The 22,233-nt window shown below is 42.1% G+C and overlaps 1 protein-coding gene and 1 long non-coding RNA gene across 18 annotated transcripts; one reads left to right on the top strand and one right to left on the bottom strand.

Annotated features, from left to right (window-relative positions):
- Positions 1-74: 74 nt before the first annotated feature.
- Positions 75-15,847, bottom strand: LOC105277899 (transcriptional repressor p66-alpha). Of its 17 annotated transcripts, none has more exons than XM_011336609.3 (10): positions 15,272-15,847; positions 13,881-13,972; positions 7,709-7,774; positions 6,953-7,236; positions 6,637-6,862; positions 6,263-6,548; positions 5,924-5,989; positions 4,898-5,328; positions 4,283-4,587; positions 75-4,119 (listed from the first exon to the last, which is right to left on the bottom strand). In XM_011336609.3, exons 1-10 carry the CDS (start codon positions 15,290-15,292, stop codon positions 3,863-3,865), a joined length of 2,034 nt encoding a protein of 677 aa, XP_011334911.1. In that variant the 5' UTR covers positions 15,293-15,847; the 3' UTR covers positions 75-3,862. The 17 variants fall into 17 exon arrangements, with proteins under 17 accessions (XP_011334911.1, XP_011334913.1, XP_011334914.1 ...); XM_011336611.3 differs by having other exon boundaries at positions 6,953-7,233; positions 15,272-15,846; XM_011336612.3 differs by having other exon boundaries at positions 6,272-6,548; positions 15,272-15,741.
- Positions 10,064-13,524, top strand: LOC105277898. Its single transcript, XR_893695.3, has 2 exons — positions 10,064-10,563; positions 11,904-13,524. It is a non-coding gene; the product is annotated as an uncharacterized LOC105277898 (long non-coding RNA).
- Positions 15,848-22,233: the final 6,386 nt, after the last annotated feature.

The raw sequence follows: 22,233 nt of genomic DNA, 5'->3' as shown, positions 1-22,233 counted from the left end.
AGTCTCGCAGATACATTAATGCAAGAGAAACATAAAACAAATATTATAAAAGATAAATAAACATCATCTTTTAATACAATCATTGGTAAGCTTTATTCGTATAGTTTCCAGAGTATTGGGTAATCTTTATTTCGCCACTTATTCTAAAAATCATGGGGACAGAGCGTCTCGGTCGAATAGTGACATTCTAAGACCATCATACGAATTTCGCAATATAATAATTTCTTCGTGACAAAATAAAAAATGTGCGCGTGTCACACAGTCTTCAACAGTTTGATTTAATAATGAAATGTTCATGTCCCCATAAAACGCGCGGCCACTCTCGGCTCGTATTTTTTCTTTTTTCTTTCTTTTTCTTTCACTTTCGCAAACGCCTTAGGATTCTATAATAGTTTTTGCTAAATGTTTCGCCATCCCTCGTTTCTTGTTGTGTAGAGAGAAGTCTTTCGCGGGATATAAAATTCTCTCGCACTTAAAAGTGCTTAATTGCTAACAGCACCACACAGAGGTTCAAAGACGAGACTAGAAAAGAAGAGAAAGAAACATATCGATTATCTTTTTTTTTGTGAAAAACAAGACGCGGTCTGATTACCGAAAGATGTGGTCAATTTATTTGCAGATAATGATTATGATAATGATGATGATGATGATCCTAATGATTTGCTTTCTATCGGATCGACATAAATTCCAAGAGTCATACTTGAGGCACATCCTCGTGTCGTTAGAGAGAATTTTATAGAGAAAGTTTATAATATTCTTTTTGCACATCAAACAGAGAGCAATTCAAGTTCCGCGATATCCATTTCTTTCATCCATTATGTAACATATTGCAAATTAATGCGAGATTGAAGAGTTTATTCTCAAACCGTCTTAAGAGAAATCTCCAATAGTAAGTTTCATTAAAAATCGTATATTTTCCAATTTCTTAATCCAGATTGACATTTTCCGTGGAAATGTTAGTTTCTATAAAATATTTTAATTAGTTTGTCAGTCTGTACCAAATCATATCTTGCATTCTAAATTCTAAAATTAATTTTTAATATCAATCTAATAAAACATGAGGTAGGTTTAATAACAGTGCTGTGTCAAACAGAATTTGTGCATAACAATTTTAAATATGTAAACTTTAGGTAATTGTATAGAGAGATTTCGCAAACGTATATCTTATATTTTTGTTATTTGCCGTTTAATGTTTGCAAATACATTTTATTTAATGCTGATCAACACAATTTTGAAAAATGTCACAATCTTAGAATTTTTGACAATTACAAGTATTTAAAAATAAAGATATTTAAGCAACAAGTCAATATTTGTTTATAACTAAAGTTACTTTTAATTTTTCTAAAAGTAGTAATTCATACAAGGGTTAGTATGCAAAACTTTTGTTTCATTTATTTTACATTATTATGAATGCTCATATATAATTTGCGAAATACTTTCAAAATATAATATATTTAGCAATTTTAGCTACCGTTACTATCAATTATAATTGCTAAATTAAAATATAGAAAAAATATTATACATACACTGCTATGTATAATATGAAATGTTTAACAAAAGATTAATTGTATATTAATATATTAATTTTTACACACATACATAAATCTTTATAATTTTGTAACTTTAAATCTTTTCAACCTCTGTTTTATTTAAGATGGTTCAGAAATAAATTCTTCAATTATCAAAATTATACAAAATATTGCTCCATTCTCTCTTGGGGAAATACATTCAAGCTTCTAAGATATATTGTGTCTATATTCTCTCCTCCTTCACATTGTCATTATATTTCGCACCTGGTTTTCGTCTTAGGAAAACGACGACGGTAGTGCCTCGATGACAGCAATTAGTTGACAACATTATTACGGTTTCTCTTACACAAAAAACACAGATCTTGATCTATTATGCGATCGTAGACTTATTACGGTGTACATGTATATCAAGTACGAGTTCAAAATCTATCATGTAATACAAAGAGAGACGATTATGCACTATTTTAGTTTATTAAGTTGTATCATATACCAAGAAATATCAAGACTATAGTACTATATATTTAATTGATTCGAAAATGTATGACCAAGATCGATTAGCCCAGAATGAAATCAGACTATCAGAGGCGGAGAAGGGGAGAAGGGGCTGTATTGATAATTAATAGTATTGCTGGGATAAGTGCCGGATACGTTTAACTCGTTTAAGTGCAGATTTATAAAGGACGTCGTAAGAATCCGGCGGTCGCCATCTCATAACAATTCGCAAAATCTCGATTACGTATTTCCCTCTCTAATAGGAGCTTTAAATACTTTTACATCGAATGTGACGTGAAATCAATCGCGCTGCATTAAAAGACGAATTCCGTGATTATCCTCACCATTTTCGTCCGAGTCTTTTATTTTCAGTGTTCAACGAAGGCGCAAGTCAAATCTCGCGTATACCTCGCACATCGTTCTGCGGGGCACGTGCGAATTCGATTCGATTCGATTTGATGCGCGACTTAACAATTTCGATAGGAGAATACTTGTGCGCGAGTGACACTCGTGTCATCCCATTAAAAAATCATACTACACCTTGCGTATCGAGAGAAAAAAAATTGCTATACACCTCACATGCTTTATCACTCACACGTACATATCGTACTTTTCTTTTACAAAGATCGTCTTCTTTCGTTTTTCCTCTTACCTACAACCCTATCCTGTGTTTAACTCGTCTTAAAAATACAGTTCGGAGAAAATAATGAGATATACAGATAGTACAGGTACTGCCGATGATCGCAAGACTCCTCGAGATCAACGGCAAAAATCGACTTAACTATCAATCTAAGGGCCTAAGAAGATCCTTTTTTCCATCAACTTCCTAATCTTGCATCGCACTCGCCTCCTCGTCTGCGGTTATCTTTACAACACATATTGCATTAATTATCCCACTTTCGTAAATCACTTTACATTTATTATTGGTTTACTTAGTGCCTTGCAAATGTCTATTTGGTTCTTTATATTATATTGTAAAACAGAGCTACTGGACTTGCGATGTTGCACGAACGAGCGTTCCCATTTCACAATTTCGCTAAATATCACTAATTTTGTTATAAATAAATAAGTAAAAAAATGAAAGAGAGAAGATGAGTAAAAATTCATAAATGGAGACGTTTTATTGATTTTAATTAATTATTCAATAAAAGCTAGAAAAATAAAAGATAGAAAAACTCGCTTCCGTGTGGAGCATACGATGTAGACGAAATGGAAAAAAGAAAAAAAAAATAATGGCGAGACGATCCGCTCGTTCATCAACAGCCAGTCAAGTAACCGTGTGCAATAATTCAAGCGATTGCATTCATGTAATAATACGCTGTCGTCGATACACTTAGATTATTTGTGGACTCGGTGGACAATGAAAAATAATAATAATATATTGTGTGAAAATTTCATCATGCGGAAACGTACAATCGCGATTTTAAAATGTCATTCTTCTGTTGTTCTCTGAATAATCAAATATTCATATTCAAGTGTTAAAAATGTATGCTCAATGACGGAAATGAAATCTCGACCCTTTAGATAACAATAAAATCATTAAACATACACGTCAATTGACATATTCACAACGATTATTTACTCTTTATACAGTACTAACGAATCCGCCTCCCCCAACGCATCAACTTGAGCTTCATCTTAACCGAGATACTGAACGCTGCGATTGGCGTAACGTTCAAAAATGCATACGACCAATCGCACACTCCGCCGACGTTCCCTTTCTGGGAACGAAACACGCACACACCTGGGAATCACGTGCTGTTCCGTCTTCCATCACATGTGTTCACTGTTTTTTATCTTTATCCGCATTTACTATCGTGTCATCCTTTAAATGCGTCCGGTTACGTTTTCCAGTTGTGCGGGTGAGCTCTCGGTGGTGCTTGATTGCCTTGTGCTTGGGATGCTTGCGACGGAATCATGTCGAGCAGATACTGACGTTGTATATCCGCCGCTTGTCGTTGTAACTCTACAAGGCCTTTGCTGCCGGCAGCCTGTGCCATTGCTAATTGATAGGGATACAATATCGAGGTAAAATGAGGCATCATATGAGCGGGAAGAGGTTGATGCGGTATACCCGGCACTGGATTCTTTGCTAGTTCTGAAACATTGGACGAAAAGAATCGGTTTATGCTCCACATACTGCAAAACAATTTTATGTCTTAGAAAACTTTTAATAATTTAATAAATTTTTTATGCGAAATATTTTAATAATTTTACTATAGTTAAATATATTTTTTAACAACTTTACACGCTTCACTCACCTCTGAGCAATTGTTGCTGCAAGGCTGCTGCAGCAGCGGCGTGATGCGGGCTGAATTTTCCGCTTTCAGCCAGCTTCACCAAAGGATGCTCCTGCAATTTCGGCGCTGGTGGTGTCGGCGTTAACGTGGGTGCCGGCGGTACCTGCGGTGGTGGTGCAGGCGGCGTGGCCACTCTTCTTGTGGGAGTAGCTGCTTTAGGAACTGGTTTCGGGGCTGGAGGATCTGGACTCGGACACGCCGTCTGCGCTAGCCTTTGTTCTATCTCTTGTTCTTGTTGTAGCGCTTTCACAAAAGCAGTCTTTAATCTGTAATCCGAAATAAGCTCATCCATTAGAAGCAAGAAATAATAAAAATCAAACTCTTTACAGTTAATTATTTAAAAAATTAGTTTTAAACTTTCACGAATTATTTAAACTGTCGGTTTGGATAATTGAGCAATTTTCTTTGAATTTTTTCTATGTACAATATATTTTTAATTATCAATAGACTCATCAATATTAATTCATAAAATTAATTCTTCAATATTAATCCTCAAAGAGTTGAATAACAAGAATCCAAGACAAAAAACTACTACTTTTACGTTAGTAATGTGTCGATATGCACAAAAAAACATACCGGTTAGTGTGCTCTGCCTTCAATGCCTTTTTCACATTAGTCGTCACACAATGCTCGCATATGACTCTGGGATCACGACCGGCTGATGGTCGTTGGAAGGTTGCATGTTGCCCCCTGGGACTGTCCTTTTTACCACCAGGCATAGGTTTTTCCCATTTCCACACAGGTGTAAAATCAGTTTTGCACTGCGAGCACTCAAACGGCTCGGGTGGTGGCGGTACAGCTGGCTCCTTCGTTATAAAATCAACCACGTGTTCCAGACCAACCAAATATATGAATTCCGTGTTGGAAGGATTCGGGACGAAGTGCATCTCCGGGGGCGGTGGCTTCGGCGGTGGTATTTGCAGTAACGTTTTCTCGAGCTGCTTTCTGAGAGCTAACTTGGCAGCAGCTTGACGTTGAGCGGGTGTCTCGTCTCGCGTTGTTCTCTCCTACATTATGAAAAATATAAGAAACACTTCATTCAGTGATGTAAAATACAATTATAATACAGCTAGTATCCTAGTAACACAAGACAAATGCCTCAGATGGACAAATATAAGAGAATTTACGCTATAAGCAGTATTGTATTTAAATATCTCGAGTAGAATTTGACAATTCTTCAAAATTTATATCTATAGTAATAAGCATATATGTATACATAATATGTTGCATTTATTTAATAGCTGCATGCAAATCGAATATTTTTCAAAGATCTTTTCTTTCCGCAGCATTTTTCTTACTGCAACAATTATATATTTAGATAGAATAGAGATGTTAGTAAAATTAGCTCTAATGTACTCATACACATGTTAACTTATACTAAGCTTTCAAATATAATAGATTACTCTTCTAAGTATAGCTTTGTTATTAAAATAAAGAGTCGTTAGAAATTAAAAACATAAACAGAGAATAAAGCTTAATTAAAACGCCACGACAGATTTACTCAAAATGATCAATGTAATTTAAAAAAAAAACAAGAAAAAAACAGCTTTTAGAAATACACAGATGAAAAGGCATTACACATTGATCGGCGAATGAATGTACCTGTTCCGAATTCACAGGTGTGCTTAAGGATGCAGTGGCTTTATTTTCTTGTGATCCAGCAAGCAGCTTTGTGTTTAGAAAAACACAATAATGTGTATTATATATGCTGTTTATAATTAGAAAATTATTTAACACTTTCACAGCCGGCCAGTGTTTGCACAGCGATGTTCGCGCGCGCTGTAGTGTATCAACACGATTACTGGCGATATGTAACGGTGAAAGTGTTAGAAACGCGTTCTTTTCCAATCATTTAATTGAGAAATGTTCTTTCAACGATTTCCGATTTTTTTCGCGTAAACTTAAGGCTAATAAAAAATAAGAAGGGATGATTCGTTATACCTTACTTACTTGATGCGCTGGGGCTGGTGTGGGGTCTTTCGTGGATCTCTCCGTTCTGTCCGTCGGCGCGTGATAGCTTGACACGGTCGCCGCGGCTACACTAGGTGGTCTCCCCCGAGGATGAGGTGGTTGCGGTATCACCATGTTCGGAGGCATTCCCGTGCTGGAAATGGTATTGCGACCAGCTGTCGGTGGTAATACCAAGCTAGGCGGTGGAGCATGTAAACTACTACTTCTACTTGGTGCAGGTTGACCTCTGAGTAAAGGTGGCGGCGGTTTCCCCGTTCTGTGAGAAAAAACGCTTAATTCGATTGGATTCGATCACAGTATACGGAAGTCGCGAAGCAAGGAACGACGAAGCAGCGGAACTTTACCTGTGCGGCACCTGCTGAACCGTTACCGATGGCGGTAGTTTGCTGGGCACTTTTGGCACCGCCGCGATGTTCTCCTTTAATTGTTGGGATTGACGTATCTTCTTCAGAAGCACCAGTTTCATTTCCTCCGACTTGAGTTCCTCCCTGTACTTCCTGAGTGTCCTCTCTCGTTCAGCCAACTCATCAGATGAGAGTTCCTTGATCGGTAGCAACGGAGGCATGTCACCTGCGTGCAAATAAATGCGGCATTAAAATAAAAATTCACAAATCGGTTGCCTACTTTTCATCACTAAAACAAGCAGAAATTTAGATCAACCTTCATCACTGTCCGATGCATTTCCGTTTAAATATCCATTCATTCTGGGTTCATCAGGGCTCTCGGCATAGCTTCTTTCGATTCTAGGTCTAAGATTACGACGTGGCTTGCGATCGTCGCCATGTGGCCGTTTGAGAGGCAGAATACCCCGTGCTGCGTTCTGTATGTTACGAGCTTCCGGCATGTTGTTTTCCAAGTTAGAACTGGCGGAAAAGTGAACGCCTAAATCTAACGGGATGTCAGAATTTACGGGAAGAGACGGAGAATTGCGCCTGCCGCTGCTGCTGAAAAATATGTATCACACTTAAAATCTGTTAAATGTAAATATTCGTTATCGCATATATTATAAACGGATTCAAAGTGAGCCTCAAAACTTTACTGTTTCAAATGTATTCGCATATATCAAGCTAAGAAGCAACAACAACCTACTTCTCCATTCATCATAGAATGATAACAAGCGATACTGATAAGAAACTGGCTTGGATAAAAGGCGGTATTATCATTAATTACCATTGTACAGCGTTCCATTTTAAGCTTTAATATTATTCGATGTAATATTATTTATTGTTATTATTATTATTATTTGTGATGAAATTATTGCAAACTGTAATTCGCACGATTATAATTCGCCACGATTGCCTATTCCGACGTTATCTCTAGTTTCTACTCAGCGATCGCTGATATAGGCGGGATAAGAAGTACACGACAAGCGAGAATCGCGAAATAACATAAAACATCAAACATGGCAACTTTTACCTGATACTCAGATCCACTACCGAGTCTCCGTCATCCATGGCCTCCATTCTTTCGACCGCGGTCAATCTGTAATTACAAGGCAGGCGTAAAGTCGATCAACAAGCACGAGTCTCATCCCATGTATCGTGTGCCGTTTGAAAACGCGCGCTACGAAAGCCACGACGATAATCGGCTACGCGTACACGCTCGCTCGCCCGTCCGTGCGTCCGCTCGTTCTGGCGAAACACGACAGCGACGGGCTGCCGCGCGAGGCACGCACCGAGTGTATTTATTCGTGTTCGCGTACGACACTGGATTACCGAATCTCTCCTACGCGCATTCCCGTACGCGCTCCGAAACGCCGTCCCGCCGTCTCGGCCTGAACGACGCCCGGGGTCGTTCCGATCCGCTCGCGGATTATCAGCGCAGCGAAGAGAACGAGATCGCGGGCACTGCCGCACTCGAACGGCGCGACGCCACTCAACAGCAGGACGAGAATCCTGCACGACGCGCGGAGCAAAGGAACATCCGTACGGGAGACGACGCCACCAGCGTCGCGAAAGGCGCTGGGAGAAGGGCGAGAGGGCAGGCGGGAGGGCGGACGCACGGACGATCGGCCAATACCTGCGGAAGTAACTGTCCTAACCTAACTCCTACCGGATTTAAAGATTCCGGTAGGGGCGATTCTCCGAAAAAATACTGGCCGACGAAGGTCCCTCACGGCGACGAGCGTCGAGATGAGAACGATGATGATAACGACGACGACGACGACGACGACGACGGCAACATCACGGCGGGAACAACGGCCACGTCGACGATCGTGCTGCACCGGCGGATCACTCGATCGCGTGCCTGGATTCTTCCGACGAGGCAACGCGAGGCTGCTCACAATCGCGAAGAATTGAATTCGATACCTCGGAAGTGGCGTCTCGGCACAATGGCAACTAAGCGTAGCGGTACAAGAGACCCGTAGTAGGTAGGTCGGTAGAGGAGCGCAACGGAGGGCACGGGAAGGGGAAGCAAGAAACAGGAGGGGTGTGCAGCGCGGGGAGAGGAACGGTCGCACATTAATTATTTCTCCTCTCACCCCTACTACGGCCGCACGCTAGCCGCTCACCCACACGCGGTCGTGCCGAGAGAACAGGCTAGAAACCAATTTCTCTCCGTTTCTATCTCTTTCTTGCCCGCACACGCGCGCACACACACGTCCTCCTCGCGCGCGCTTCTTTCTCCCTCCCTCTCTCTCTCATTCGCTCTTTCCCGCCTCCCTCGCACCTTGCGAATTTTCCCGAATTTCGTCTCCGTACATATTCCCTCTCCCACTGCCGCCCTCCCGGTCGCTCGCGCGCCCTTATGCCCTACGGAAAATCGATTTTTCGACGGCAGGGTCCCCACCGCCAGGCTGCGGCGGCGGTGGCGGTGACGACCGCCGCAGGCACGGAGGGCTCGCGATGTTTTTCGGCGGGCCGCCGTTTCGCGCGCGCAACCTATCCCGCGCGTTCTACGGGGAACCATGCGCGACTGACATCGTGCACGTCTAGGCGCGCGCGGCATCCTACTCCTGTCCTATCGCGTTGCGTTAGTCGGCGTGTCGCAAGTAGCATCCGAGCGCTCCGTGCGTCGCGAGGCTGCAGTTTTCATCGCGCGACGCTACGAGCTACGGTCGTCCGACGCTATTGCACGTGGGTCCTTACGTACGGCAGCGGACCGATTAAGGGGGGAGCCTGCTTTAGAACGCTGAAAATAAGGTATATTTTACGAATTGGTTTTGGAGAAACTATACAGCGGATCATTATAAAACTTTGATGCATTTATTAGTACATGTTTAAAGATAAACAAAATTATTTTTTTATTTGAATATATCGCTTGTAGAGGTCGTCCTGGAGAAATCTTAGTGCAGCCGCGTCGCCGGCACTGCAAATTGGTGAGCATTCTCCTGCCTCCAAATTTCGTCTAAACTGAAAAATTGAAATATCTTCTCGTTATTTATGAATTCCCATCGTCGATGAACCAAAGAGAGAAGAAAAAAGTTGAAAAGTGCCAAAATGGTGGAGCTTAGAACACAAAAGTACGATTTTTAGGCAAAGTTTTTGAACTTTTTCATGCAAAAATAATTGTTTAACTTAATGTTTTTATGAATATTAAAGGTTCATCGACGATGGGAATTCATAAATAACGAGAAAATATTTCAATTTTTCAGTTTGGATGAAATTTGGAGGCAGGAGAATGCTCACCAATTTACAATGCCAGCTGCACTAAGATGCCTCCAGGACGACCTCTACAGGCGATATATTCAAATAAAAAAATAATTTTTTTTATCTTTAAACATGTACTAATAAATGCATCAAAGTTTTATAATGATCCGCTGTATAGTTTCTCCAAAAAAATTCGTAAAATTATACCTTATTTTCAACGTTCTAAAGCAGGCTCCCCCCTTAAACGCGCGCTTGCGTGCGTAGTTCTCTTCTCTCCCGCCTCGTCTTACTCGCCGGCATGCGATGTCACGTGATGTCGCGTACTCTCCCAAAGGTCCCTAAACTCCCCGTATGCACGGGAACGTATACACGTAATTTCACGCGGCGGCGTCAAGTTATGTCAGGACACGCACACGTAAACATAAACCACCGGAGAGACCGTCATTCGTCCCATCATCGTCGTCTTAAATAATGCGGCATTGCGCGGAAATCCGATAATGACCGATTGATTAACTTGCCTGCGTTCGTCTAAATTTAGAACAGTATTACGGCAGTACTTCGCAGACTTCGGCAAGGGAAAAACTGGCGTTCGCTTGGCGCGTTATCACGAAGCTAAGCTCGGATAATTTCCGGTGGATTTTAATGTCGGTGTCATGGACGAGTGAAATTATTTTTACCGCTGTATGTAAAGTGAAATAATTTAGATAAGGACCGCGAGATAAGAGATCCATGTGAATGACTTGGAAAAATTATCATGGCGGATCACCAGACCTGATGTTACCCTAGATCAGAACTAACTAGGCGCTCCCGTCGCTCATGTTTCTTTCTTTGTTCATCTCTTACTCATATGACGTCATACGGTCCTGCCCTACAATGCTAGTATTTTTTTTACCTTCCAAAAATTCATCTTCTACCTCAATTTCTCGAGGTTTTCCAATATTTTTCTGAACGTCTTGATGATTGAAAATTTATGAATTTCTGAAATCTTTCGTTATATTTATTCATTTATATGTTAAGGAATTCGCTCAAAACTGTGAACTTAATATGATAAAATTCAATACCAAAAAAACTGAGTGAATGCCTGAGCACTTAAGATCGATTGTGCATTGCGCAACGTAGCGAGAGTTACAAAGTGAATAAATGTACTAAAATATCTAAGATACTATTGGTTGATACTTTAATAAATTTAGTTATTCTTATGATTTCATTATATAGTGCATGAATCCTCCGTGGAGAACGATATCGAAGGCGCAGGTGGCAATACAGAAAAAATATCTATCTAGGAAAAAGAAAAACGGGGGCAATGAAAAGAAATGAGATACATCGATAATGATTCTCTCCAGTCTAGACACAGTAGACATCCGTTTAAAATAGAAGAAATAGCTGATAACACATTCAATGATCATCTGTCGAACTACGCTAGATTTTGTCGAAAGATAAATCGTCTTTATCTAATCAAGAGCAAATGATAGTTAAAAGTAGAATACAAGAGTTTAGACATTAAAGAAAACGAATTTCTTATTTTCCGATATTATTCACACTTTGAACCGTTATGCGTCTTTTTCGGCATCGCCCCATCATGGGTGTGTTCCAAAACTCTACCCGGGTTCTCTCCCTCTCTCTTACTCTCACTCTTGTATCTTTATCACTCCAACGCAACGAGGTTACCAAGGTAGGATTTTGGAACACACCCAACAAACAATCTTTTTGCAACAAACTTTCTTTTTGAACACGAGACTGTCGCATTCCATGCACTGAGAAAGAAATGTAATTGATCCAACGAAATGTCTTGTCACGGGGTGCCAACAAAATATATACTTATTTCAACAAGTTATATATTGAATCAAATATATAATTGTTGGATTATAATTCTCATGTGTGTAATCCAAGAACTACATATTTGTTTCAATATATGACTTGTCGAAATAAGTATATATTTTGTTGGCACCCCGTGGCAAGATATTTCGTTGGATCAATTACATTTTTTTCTCAGTGTGGTTACGTTCCGAAACTGTTTTTAGGGGAAAAGGAAGATAAAATAGCCGAAGCGCGTGAGAAAAATGAGAGAAATCTAGCTTTGGTACACATTGAAGGGAAAAAGACAACTAGCCAGAGAAAAGAAATTTGAAACCGATTTAAAACGGCACGACGAAGTGTCTTCGGTTTGGTTACCTCTTCTTCGCGGCACGTATATTAGTGAAGAGGAAGATGCAGGAGATGAGCGGATGATGATGCTGCTACACTTATTAAAAGAAAGTGTCTACGTGGATCTCAAGTCGTTCCGCCTAATTTAGAAAGTTATCTCGATCGAATTGTGCCCAGATATACAAAAAAATAAATAACATTAATGTTAAATAATAATATTAAATATAGTATTAAATTATAAACAGGAATCATACATCAATTGAAGTTACATCAATAAAGATATGATTCTTACACATTTTGTCAAACAAAATTATAATTCTTTGCTTGGTTTTATAGGATTGTAATTCATTGCATTTACTTACGGGTAGGCCCCCATATTAAATTCAAATATAACCGGAATGCTATCCATTTCTTTGTAACTTGCACTTTTAGAACTTGTAATTTGAACTTTTCTTGTCGCCATTCAATTCCTTGTTCACTCGCATAGAATGCAGATAAGAATTTTACACGAATGGAGGAAACGCTTTCTCTCAGTTTTGGGACACCCTCCTCGAGTGATGAATCGGAACCAATCGGAAATACTCGAAAAGCTTTCGGAACGGCCATTAAATAAAATTTTCCTTAGGGAGGACATTTCGGAACGTAACCCAGATTCGACATTTTACTTATTTCTGAAGTCCCGTAAACTTTCTAATCGTTCCTGATCGTTGTTGTCTTATATTGTTTGACACAATTGATAGGAAGAAAAAAGGAGAGGAGATTGATTAGAGCCTGAATCCGAACATATATCGGTAGAGATCTATTAAAATTATCTCAACAAGATTGGCAAGTACACACGCCAACATTTCGGCCTATTTCGGAGTCTCATCGCGACACAAATGAAAATGAAACATCAGTGTATGTAGGCTAAAGGTAACAATCAAATATTGGTCACGAATTATTTGTTTCTCTTCTTAAGAATTATTAGCTGAAAGTTTGATTTTTCAATAATACGTTTTTCGCATTTTCTAAAATTGTATCGCGCACTCATAAATTTATAGCCAAGTTCAAGCACATATAATTATATCATATATTTTTAGTATTATGTACTCTTGTGTGTATGTGTGTATACGTATGTGTACGTGTTGTGCGTGCGTGCGTGCGTGCATACGCAACTCGCACTACGTAAAGATAAAATCATAGATATATTGTGTATTGTAAATATATATTTTATACATAGCAAATATTTTACAAAAATTAATTTTTTAATTTTTATAAGACTTTTTATAAGAAGTGATTTGGAAAAATAATTATCTATTGAAAATAGATACACCTTGAATGCATAATTACATGGAGAAAAATATCACGTTATATTTTAATCAATATAATTCATATTTCATATATACTTCATACATAATTAGGCAATAATTGAAGTTCAAGTTCTAATTAAATTTTCAATTAATTAAATCTAATTTGGACTTAATCTTTGTTGAAAGCAATTTAATGTGCCCCAAGTAATAATAAAATTACGATAATAAATAAAAGCACATAAAACAAAAAATTAAATGCGACATTTTACAGAAACTCTCAATCTTAATTTACATTAACCTCATTATAAAATATACGACTTATTAATTGTGCACATAAATAATGTAAAAGTTCTAAAAATGTAGCCGTGCCTACAATTCCAACGCGATAAGCACGATTCTGTAAAGAAACTTCCGCAATCGCTAATTGAGAAAACTTCAGATCGCATCTTTCCCGACCAACGGAACATCTTGAATCGTTCCATTATCTCTGCCTTCTTTTCCCTCCCTGCCCGTCCCCCTTTTTCGCTACGAATAATTATACGTCCATTACGTATCGATACGTACCTACGAAGTCGAAGATAGACACGAATTCGTGCGGTGCAGCGGACATGCGAGTCGGACTTCTGGACTCCCCTCTTCCTCCTCTCGATATTACTCTACAAATGTTTATCGACAAGGTACACCACGAAACGGAACGAAAAGCGAGACGCGCGCGCGCGCGCGCACGTTTCGTTCGCCGGCCGTTTGATCGTCGTTTTTTCCTGCCCTCCCCGCTCCGCTCGCTTCCGACTTGCCTGCACTCTTTACACCTCGCTCGGGTTCGCGCACTTCGCGACCCGCACCACCGCTATTATCGCTCGAGAAGCGCGCACTGTGATCGCCCACCGAACTCGACCCGTCGCCACGGCTCGCCCGACGATGACACGGTGCACCACGCTCGTCCGCGGTCAGTGCGCGCGCGTTTATCCGGCCGCCCGGCTGATTCGGCCTGCCCAGCTTCACGCCGTCGCGTCTTCCGCTCGCACCGCCGCGCGTTCGCGCGGGTCGCTCTACGGCCGCTGGCCCGCCGAAACGAGCGTGCGCGGGTTAGCGACTCGCGGCTCCACGATCACGCACGTACGCGGCGTTCCGGCACGCGTCCGCCGCGAACTCGTTCCATCGCTCGGGGGACACAAGGCACGCTACTTTCCGCGACGCTGGGAGGGAACACCTACCATGCCCGAGTTGCACGCGCAAGTAACGACACCGCGACCGAGGGCCTTCCCCGACGGGGCGGGAAAGGGAGGGAGTCTTCGCGCACGCGCGGTGGGACGAACTAGCAGACGCGCTCGCGATCCCGCTCGTCAGTCGCGTAAGTACTTCGCCGCGGCGACGGGTATCGTTGCGTTATTACGGAAAGGACAAAAACGATACGAGGAAGGACGGAATTGATACCCGCGCACTGGCTGAGGACAAAATCGAAATCTTTATGTCGAATGAAACGAAATGAGAATCGATGCGTGAATCTTGATGAACGCGCACGAAGGCGCCTTTCGTTAACACGGGTCTGCCAAAGCAATCAAGTAGTGGTCAATGGCGCAGGTTTTCGAATGCGCACGAAAGGGGATTTGTTTCTCTGTATTGGAGCACTGCGCGCGGGGACAAAGACGAAAACCAGAGATCGGGCAGTAGGGGAACTCGATCACCGACGGGCGACGACGCTCTATTTAATTATCGAGCTGCGATGTCTTTCTGATTTTCAGGATCACTAATCGTTCGAAGTTTCATTTTTTTTCGTCAATATCAAAATACATACGAGTACATTATTGCGACTACTACTTTAAGATTTAAAAGAGGAATTATAAGATAAATATTTAAGAATTATACTTAGGCAACTAAACTCGTTTAAACTTCACGAAAGTAACGAATGAAGTAGCCGCATTTGCGAGTAAAATCGAACGTGATTTTATACGTACCATTGGACTCGACGTTCGCATCCTTGCGTCGACGATGCTAGAAATCGGTTCGAGATCTCGGCCCGAGAATTATGCGGCCAATCAACTTACGCTCTTACGGCAAAGCTGCAAGTTGACTAGCCGCAATTCTCGGCTCGAGATTTCGGACCGATTTCTAACATCGTGGGCACAAGGCTTTACAGAGTGCCGCTGATACTGGGTACGAGGAAAGCATGAGGGAAGAGAGAAAGACAGTTGCGTGCGCGACCGAACGCGGGATAACCGGCAAACCGAGGGAAAGGGAAGGAAAGGTGGGGATCCGCTGGCCGAACGATTTACCGCGGCCGCGATGCGCGCCCGGGCACACAACCTTGAGCGCGGCTACCTTCCGAGAGCGCGCGGACCGGGGAAAAAATTCGCGATGCCTCTGCACAAAAATTAACGAGAGTGACTCAACATGGCGGCCTTGCTCGCCTCGTTAATGTGTCTCCACCTCTTCCCCCACTTACTCTCCAGCGGGCTCAATTCCGCCGGGTATCGTCTCCGCGCATCACCAACAGTGTTACACCTTCTGGGTTGAATAAGCAGAGGGGTGAGAGTAGGAGAATGCAATGAGAGAGAGAGGGAGGGAGGGAGACACGATGAATCTTGTCACCCTTCGAGCCCCGGCAATCCCTTGCTGGTCGCCGACACGATTCGAGGGAAAAGTACCGGAAGCACTTCTCACCGATGCGAAACATCTAAGCGCTTCACAAGTTGCGAAAAGAACAACAACTGCCATAATTAATCCACAGATACAAACGGGCTATTTTATGCCATGCATTATTTATTTATCGATTCATACATTTTTAAACATCGATTCACATTTCCAAAAAACAGTTGATTTCTATTATTACAGGAGCGACGCAAAAACAATAGCTCGGCACGCGATTCTACTGGATCTCGAGAGATCCAAAGAATACTGTTTAGTGATAGATGACAGTTTCGACCGGTACGGGCATGTAAAAACGTTACGCCGGGACTATGTATCCGCGGAGAAACGGTAATAGATAATTGTATAACATCAGAGTTGCACAATAACAGACTTCTACGATGTGTAACACGAGTTCTGGCGGTTCGCACACGGACGATCCTCAGCGCTGCGCGAATCCGCACGACGAACGTTGCACTCCGCTTAAATGCCGGACATACGCCGGGGAAACGTCTTTGCATCGTTCCTGGATTAACTTGCGAGAAGTTTTGCACGCGCATTAACGATGCATCGCGTGTTCTCAGCTGGAGATGATCGAACTCGCGTCAGAACGCGCCGTCGAACTCGGGTTACGGTCAACAGTGTACCGAAACGTACAAATAGAATACGAGAAACGTTTAAATGTACCGAAGCTGCAAGAGAGACTTTCGCAAGCAGTCCGAGGAGGAAAAAGACGCGTACTCAACGGGGGGTGAGGGGGGGGGGGCAAAAAAAGAAAAAATATATGTATCACATCGCGTCGCGCAAGTATCTCGATTATGTTCGATTTAGTAACGAGCACATGAAAGAATCAATTGAATCGAATAACAATCGAAACCACCGTTTCCCTTCCTATGACTATGTACTCCGATATTCGTGCGATGACTTAACGCGGTGACGACGATGTAATGATTTTTGTGTTCTATTAGCGTCATCGTGTTCGTTCAAGCCAGTTTGTTCGTTCGTTCGTTTACTTTTGTTTCAGTAAGGCGTGTAAAAATGAACAGGACGAACACACCCAGTGTCTTAAACGTATATTTAAGTAGATCTCGGTACTGGTCGTCAAAGCGTTAAATCAGATTCCATTCGAAAGGACTGATGGAGTACTTTTCCCATTGTTGATTTCGTAATGCATAACGGCACGTAAAAAATTAAAACGTGTGCCCGATAACGAACGATCGTCGAGTCGACAATCGGTCATACACCGCTCAACAACAATTAAGAGATCACCGCTCTGACTGACTTTTGTAAGTCCAATATTAATGATTATAAAAAAAGAAGTTCTAAAATATTTTTAAGTAAATATATGTACTACAAAAGAGCAAACTTGAATAAAGTTGACGCTTTTATTAAAAACGTGCAATGCATTTTTGTAGCACGTTTCAAACTTTTCGTTTCATATCGTTATTCATGTAGAATTGTCATCGACATGTTCAACATTGCCAGCAGTGGATCTGCATTTTCGAACACCTGACATTGCTAATATATATATCTCTCTCTCAAAAAGCTTCTGCTCATGAATATATTTACTTATACACTATTAACAAAGCTAACATACAAAAGGCACTTGCGCTAGAAAAAAACGTTTTACAAATAAAATACATCTATATAACAAGAAATAGAATCAACATATAAATTTTACAGTTAACATAAAATTATCACTTAACAAAATAACTGATTAGACTAGATCAAAATTGAAAGAAAAATATGCTGGAAGCGATGTATCTTGTTATATATATATATATATATATATATATATATCTCTCGATATAAAGCTTCTTGGCATTCTGAGGCATGCAAAGTTTGTATCTGATTAATTTTACTATAGATCCGCCACTGACGATAGTGTAGATAATAGTGCATTTCTACCGTAATTTCTAATTAGATCAAATCAGTAAGCATTGCCCGTTAAAATTAAGATAAAATATCAGATATTTCAACATTAACAAATTTCTTCGAGAAAGTGATCCTCTAATTGTCTCGGGCAGTGTAACATTTTTTTATATACGTTGCTTGGATGCAATTCGACGCGTGTCGAAGGCATTGGAAAGTGGCTCTAACATCGATAGTGCTTAGAAAATAACGCACGATTACAGCTTCGTGCTACGTGTTCGGCAGACCGGAGGCACGTCGCTGTTGATGGCTGCAACGGTCCGAACAGACGTAACGACAAAGGACGCAAAGGACAGCGAAGAATCAACCAGCCTCCCGCGATCCATCATCGAATTAAGCCGCGCGGTAATTAATCTACGATCACGAAGCCTCTCTCGTCGGCGCGCTCACGCGCACGTACAGTGATACGCATAACGAACAGGCAGCACAGACACGCACACACGCATACCCACGCACGCACACATGTACATCTCATATGATTCGTTAATCTCGATATTGATTAAATGAGACAATTATCCAGTAATGTGTGCGAGACGCGATTATCATTGGCGGCGAAAAACATAGCGCGGTTGGTTCGTTCGGATGATGGGTCCGACGTCGCAAGCAATAACGAATGAGATTGTCAGTGCTATCTCGCACCGATGTCGCACCGTTCATCTCACATCGACGGCACACGGAACGGGAACGGGTCCGGCACGTCCACAAACCCGCGTAAACCCGTTTTTTTTTTTTTTTTTTTTTTTTTTTTTTTTTTTTTTCGTTATTACAGCGGAATTACATCCAAACGAAATTTGTCCTCACACGGGGACGAGATCGTCTTGAGGTTTGCTTGTGCGGACTCTTCGAAGAAAAGCATACCGTATGTAAGAGCGATTCATCCTGTCCTCGACGGAATTCGGGAGCGACTTTCCTTTAGCGATTTATTTTACTCGGCAATGAGGAAAGTCCATTTTGCAGCCGCAACTTGCTTCCAAATTTCGGGACAAAGCGCAGTTTCACTCGCGGCAGATTGATTTGATCGTTTCGGCAAAACTCCTCGATGCATACATCAGAGTCTCGTTATACTAGGGAGAATCCAAAGGTAGGGCGCTCGCGAAAACTCAAACTTCTCACCATTGATACATCCCTTTTCACATCCCGAATTACACTTGCTATTATTCACACAATACGTGTTGCACATACAAGAACTCATGTTCATTCCATAGACATGACGATTAATCGACGCCGATCGCGATGTCGGCCCGGCGTTATTGATCGTCCACACGAAATGTGAATTACATGCTGACAAAGCACCGCTTTTGCCGATGAGGAACGCGATGCTAAATCGCGGCGAGCATGACTTTCGCTCACGATTTGTGCAATCGACATCGAAATCACTGACGACTAATATCTAACGGAAACGCTAAATGCTATATACGGTCGACGAGAAGTAATTACAGGTGTATCTTGGTCCGCTTGATCGCGTCGTCCTAGTCTCGCGTCAGCTCGGAGACCCGGCTCGGAAGGGACGACGAAGTTGCGAAGCAACGATTTCGAATGGCAATGCTTCGGTGATGCTCAATTAAATCGATGTTACGACACAAACGGATCTCGCAGACAGCGGTAAGTGTCGAAAGAAGTTCGATCGCGCCGATTCGCATACGCGTTCCTCATTCGATCGCCACCAAACGCACCGTTGCAAGCGAGCAACGTTCGTACAATCGGTTCTACCAGTGGTACAGCGGAGTTATCTAGGATTCTTATGAAACTTCGAGTCCTCGGATTTCTTGGAATCTGCGGATTAGAGCTTCAAACGCGTGAAATCTCGTGAGAATGCGCGCGATCTCTTTCCGAGTGCATGAATATTTCAGTCTTCGGATCCCGAAGTTCCGAGATCTTGGGTCTGCCGTGCATCGCGGATCTGTGAAACCAAGCCTTCCGATTCTACAACTATCGCTTAAGTACAGAGATTCACACTGTACATTCTCTCTCTCTCTCTCTCTCTCTCTCTCTCTCTCTCGCGCGCGCGCACATCATCGAGTCTACTAATCCACGATCCTAAAATCCCAGAGGTTTCGAATCGTTAACTCTTAAGTCCTCGAGGCCTTGGATCCTTGGGTCGCTCGTTTTACGAAGATCACGCGAAAATCGATTGTAACGTAACAGCGCGCAACTTTTCTCGATGTGTGGGCACTCGATGTATGCTCGTAACGATTACATCGCGCATGCAAAACTAGAACTAGGACGTCGCTCGTAGGTTCCGCTCCGGAACTATGAATGAACGTAACGACAAGATACATACTTGGGCCCGAGTGTATTTTGCGAAAGATTGTGAGGAACCTCTCGGTGCGACTGTGCGACTGCACAAACTGTCGCTCTTGCTCTTACACCGCTCGTTGTGCTTGCATTTAACGCTGCTCGTCTATCGTTACGTTGCGATATAGACGAACGCACGTGTTTGACAATGTCATTCCTGTCCGTGTGTCCCGATGGGCAAAGATCGGATCGGAACGAACGAAATGCGGCAAGTACGATCGATCGATCGATCGACCGATCGATCGGAAACGTACGAGCTGTGCGTTTCACGAACATTTCGAGCGGGTGAAGCAAATCGAATCAAATTCGACTTTGAACTTTCAAGCAGGATCGGTCTCGACTTATATACGGACATTTGTAGACAATGTTGTTACGAACTCGCTTGTTCTTCTCAGGATCGACGAGATCTTCGATTAAGGTTCGACGATCCTTCTTAAATTTCGCCCGTGATCATCGAAACATACAACTCGTATAAAGTTGCAGAAACGGTCTGCTCTCGATCGATATTACACGATATATATTTTTCGGCTAGCTCCGAGCAGTTTCATTGACGATCATGCGTGCTCTTCGGCCGTTCGCGCTCACAACATTATGTGTTACGCTCATTCCCGTCGACTGGAATGGATTATATATGTATATGTTTTTATTTCTTGATTACACTCATACTTCGTTAAATTCTAACGATGTTACTGATGTCCAAAGGCATTGGAAAGCGCCGAAAGCAAAGGAATCAACGAACGAACGAAATAAGGAACGAGTGAACGAACAAAGTACGGTGAATTGAATGTTCTCTCCCTCTTTATCTTCTGTTCGTATACAGATATTCGTATGCCGGTCTTTCTTCGTTCTATCGCTTAAATCGTGTAAAATATTTCTTTTAGGAACTTATAATACTACTCGTGGCGCCGACCGACCCGACAACGACGATCGCCGTCTCATTCGCGCGGGTTTGACAAAATGCGTCTCCGTGTCGCGTCCGTGTCAAAATCACAAACTATATATATATATATATAGATATATATATATAGTTTGCTATATATATATATATACACACACACATACACATACTCTGGATGTACCTTCGCGATAATCTTGTGCGATCTTTGCTCAGTCGACGATATATATTATAATTTAACGCATGCTCCTTCTCTCTGCTATATTTCGTCTAAATGTGTGCGCTTCGCCTCATCGTGAACGACTTTGAGAAGGAGAAACGCTTAACCGCCACGGCGTGAAGATTCTTTTCTACCTGGGCGATGGGATTGAGCCGCGTTGGCTACCGCCCGTTATCGCGTCGTCTATTAGGAAGTCGGCGAAGCACGACAGTAACTCGCGTCGACTTGTTGGCGCAGATCTCGCACAAGTCTCACACGGTCCTCGCTTCTCGCCGTGGAATGTCGTAGACAAAGCGGTTTTCTCGCGAGAGGAAAACTGCGCGCTGTGGAAATAATGTATGGCTTCCGTGCCATATGGTATGGCATGCATGCGCCGCATCGAACAGCGCGAAAACGAGCGAAAATACTATCTCGAACTACGCGTTACAGAGTTCATTCAGTTGAAATTTCAACTTTTACAGACGTATTTTATCTATGCAGAAGAAATACGCTAATATGCTCTCAGTTCGAGCTATTCGGTTGAGTAGTTGCTCATGCGCCGATGCCATAGCTCTCACGGGACACAAAAAGAATATATATATATATATATATATATATATTTTATATTAAAAAAACGCTCTCGTTGCAAACCCACGTGGAGCGCGCGATCGAGGTGAGCTTAGTCGGGTCGTCGTCCACTAGTTTTTAGACCGGGCTATCTCGTCGAAAAACAGTCTCTCACTTTTTCTCTCCGTCTCTCTTTCGATCCGCCACTGATCGATCATATATATCGAGCATGACAACTCTTCCTCGAAGCGCTTACGGAATCAGTCGCCCCGCTCAAAAATCTCGAAGGAATTCTCTGATCTCACGAATTTCTTTTCGTTGAATCCACGCGCCCGTGGATTCGTGTTTCTCTCCATTTACCGGTCCCCCTCGGCCTTCTGTCTTTCTTTCTTTCCCCTCTTTCC

This window comes from Ooceraea biroi, chromosome 1 (genome assembly GCF_003672135.1).
Source record: "Ooceraea biroi isolate clonal line C1 chromosome 1, Obir_v5.4, whole genome shotgun sequence".
Taxonomy (NCBI): Eukaryota; Metazoa; Arthropoda; class Insecta; order Hymenoptera; family Formicidae; genus Ooceraea; species Ooceraea biroi.
The sequence above is the reverse complement of the archived record's forward strand: the minus strand, read 5'-3'. Positions and strand labels throughout refer to the sequence as shown.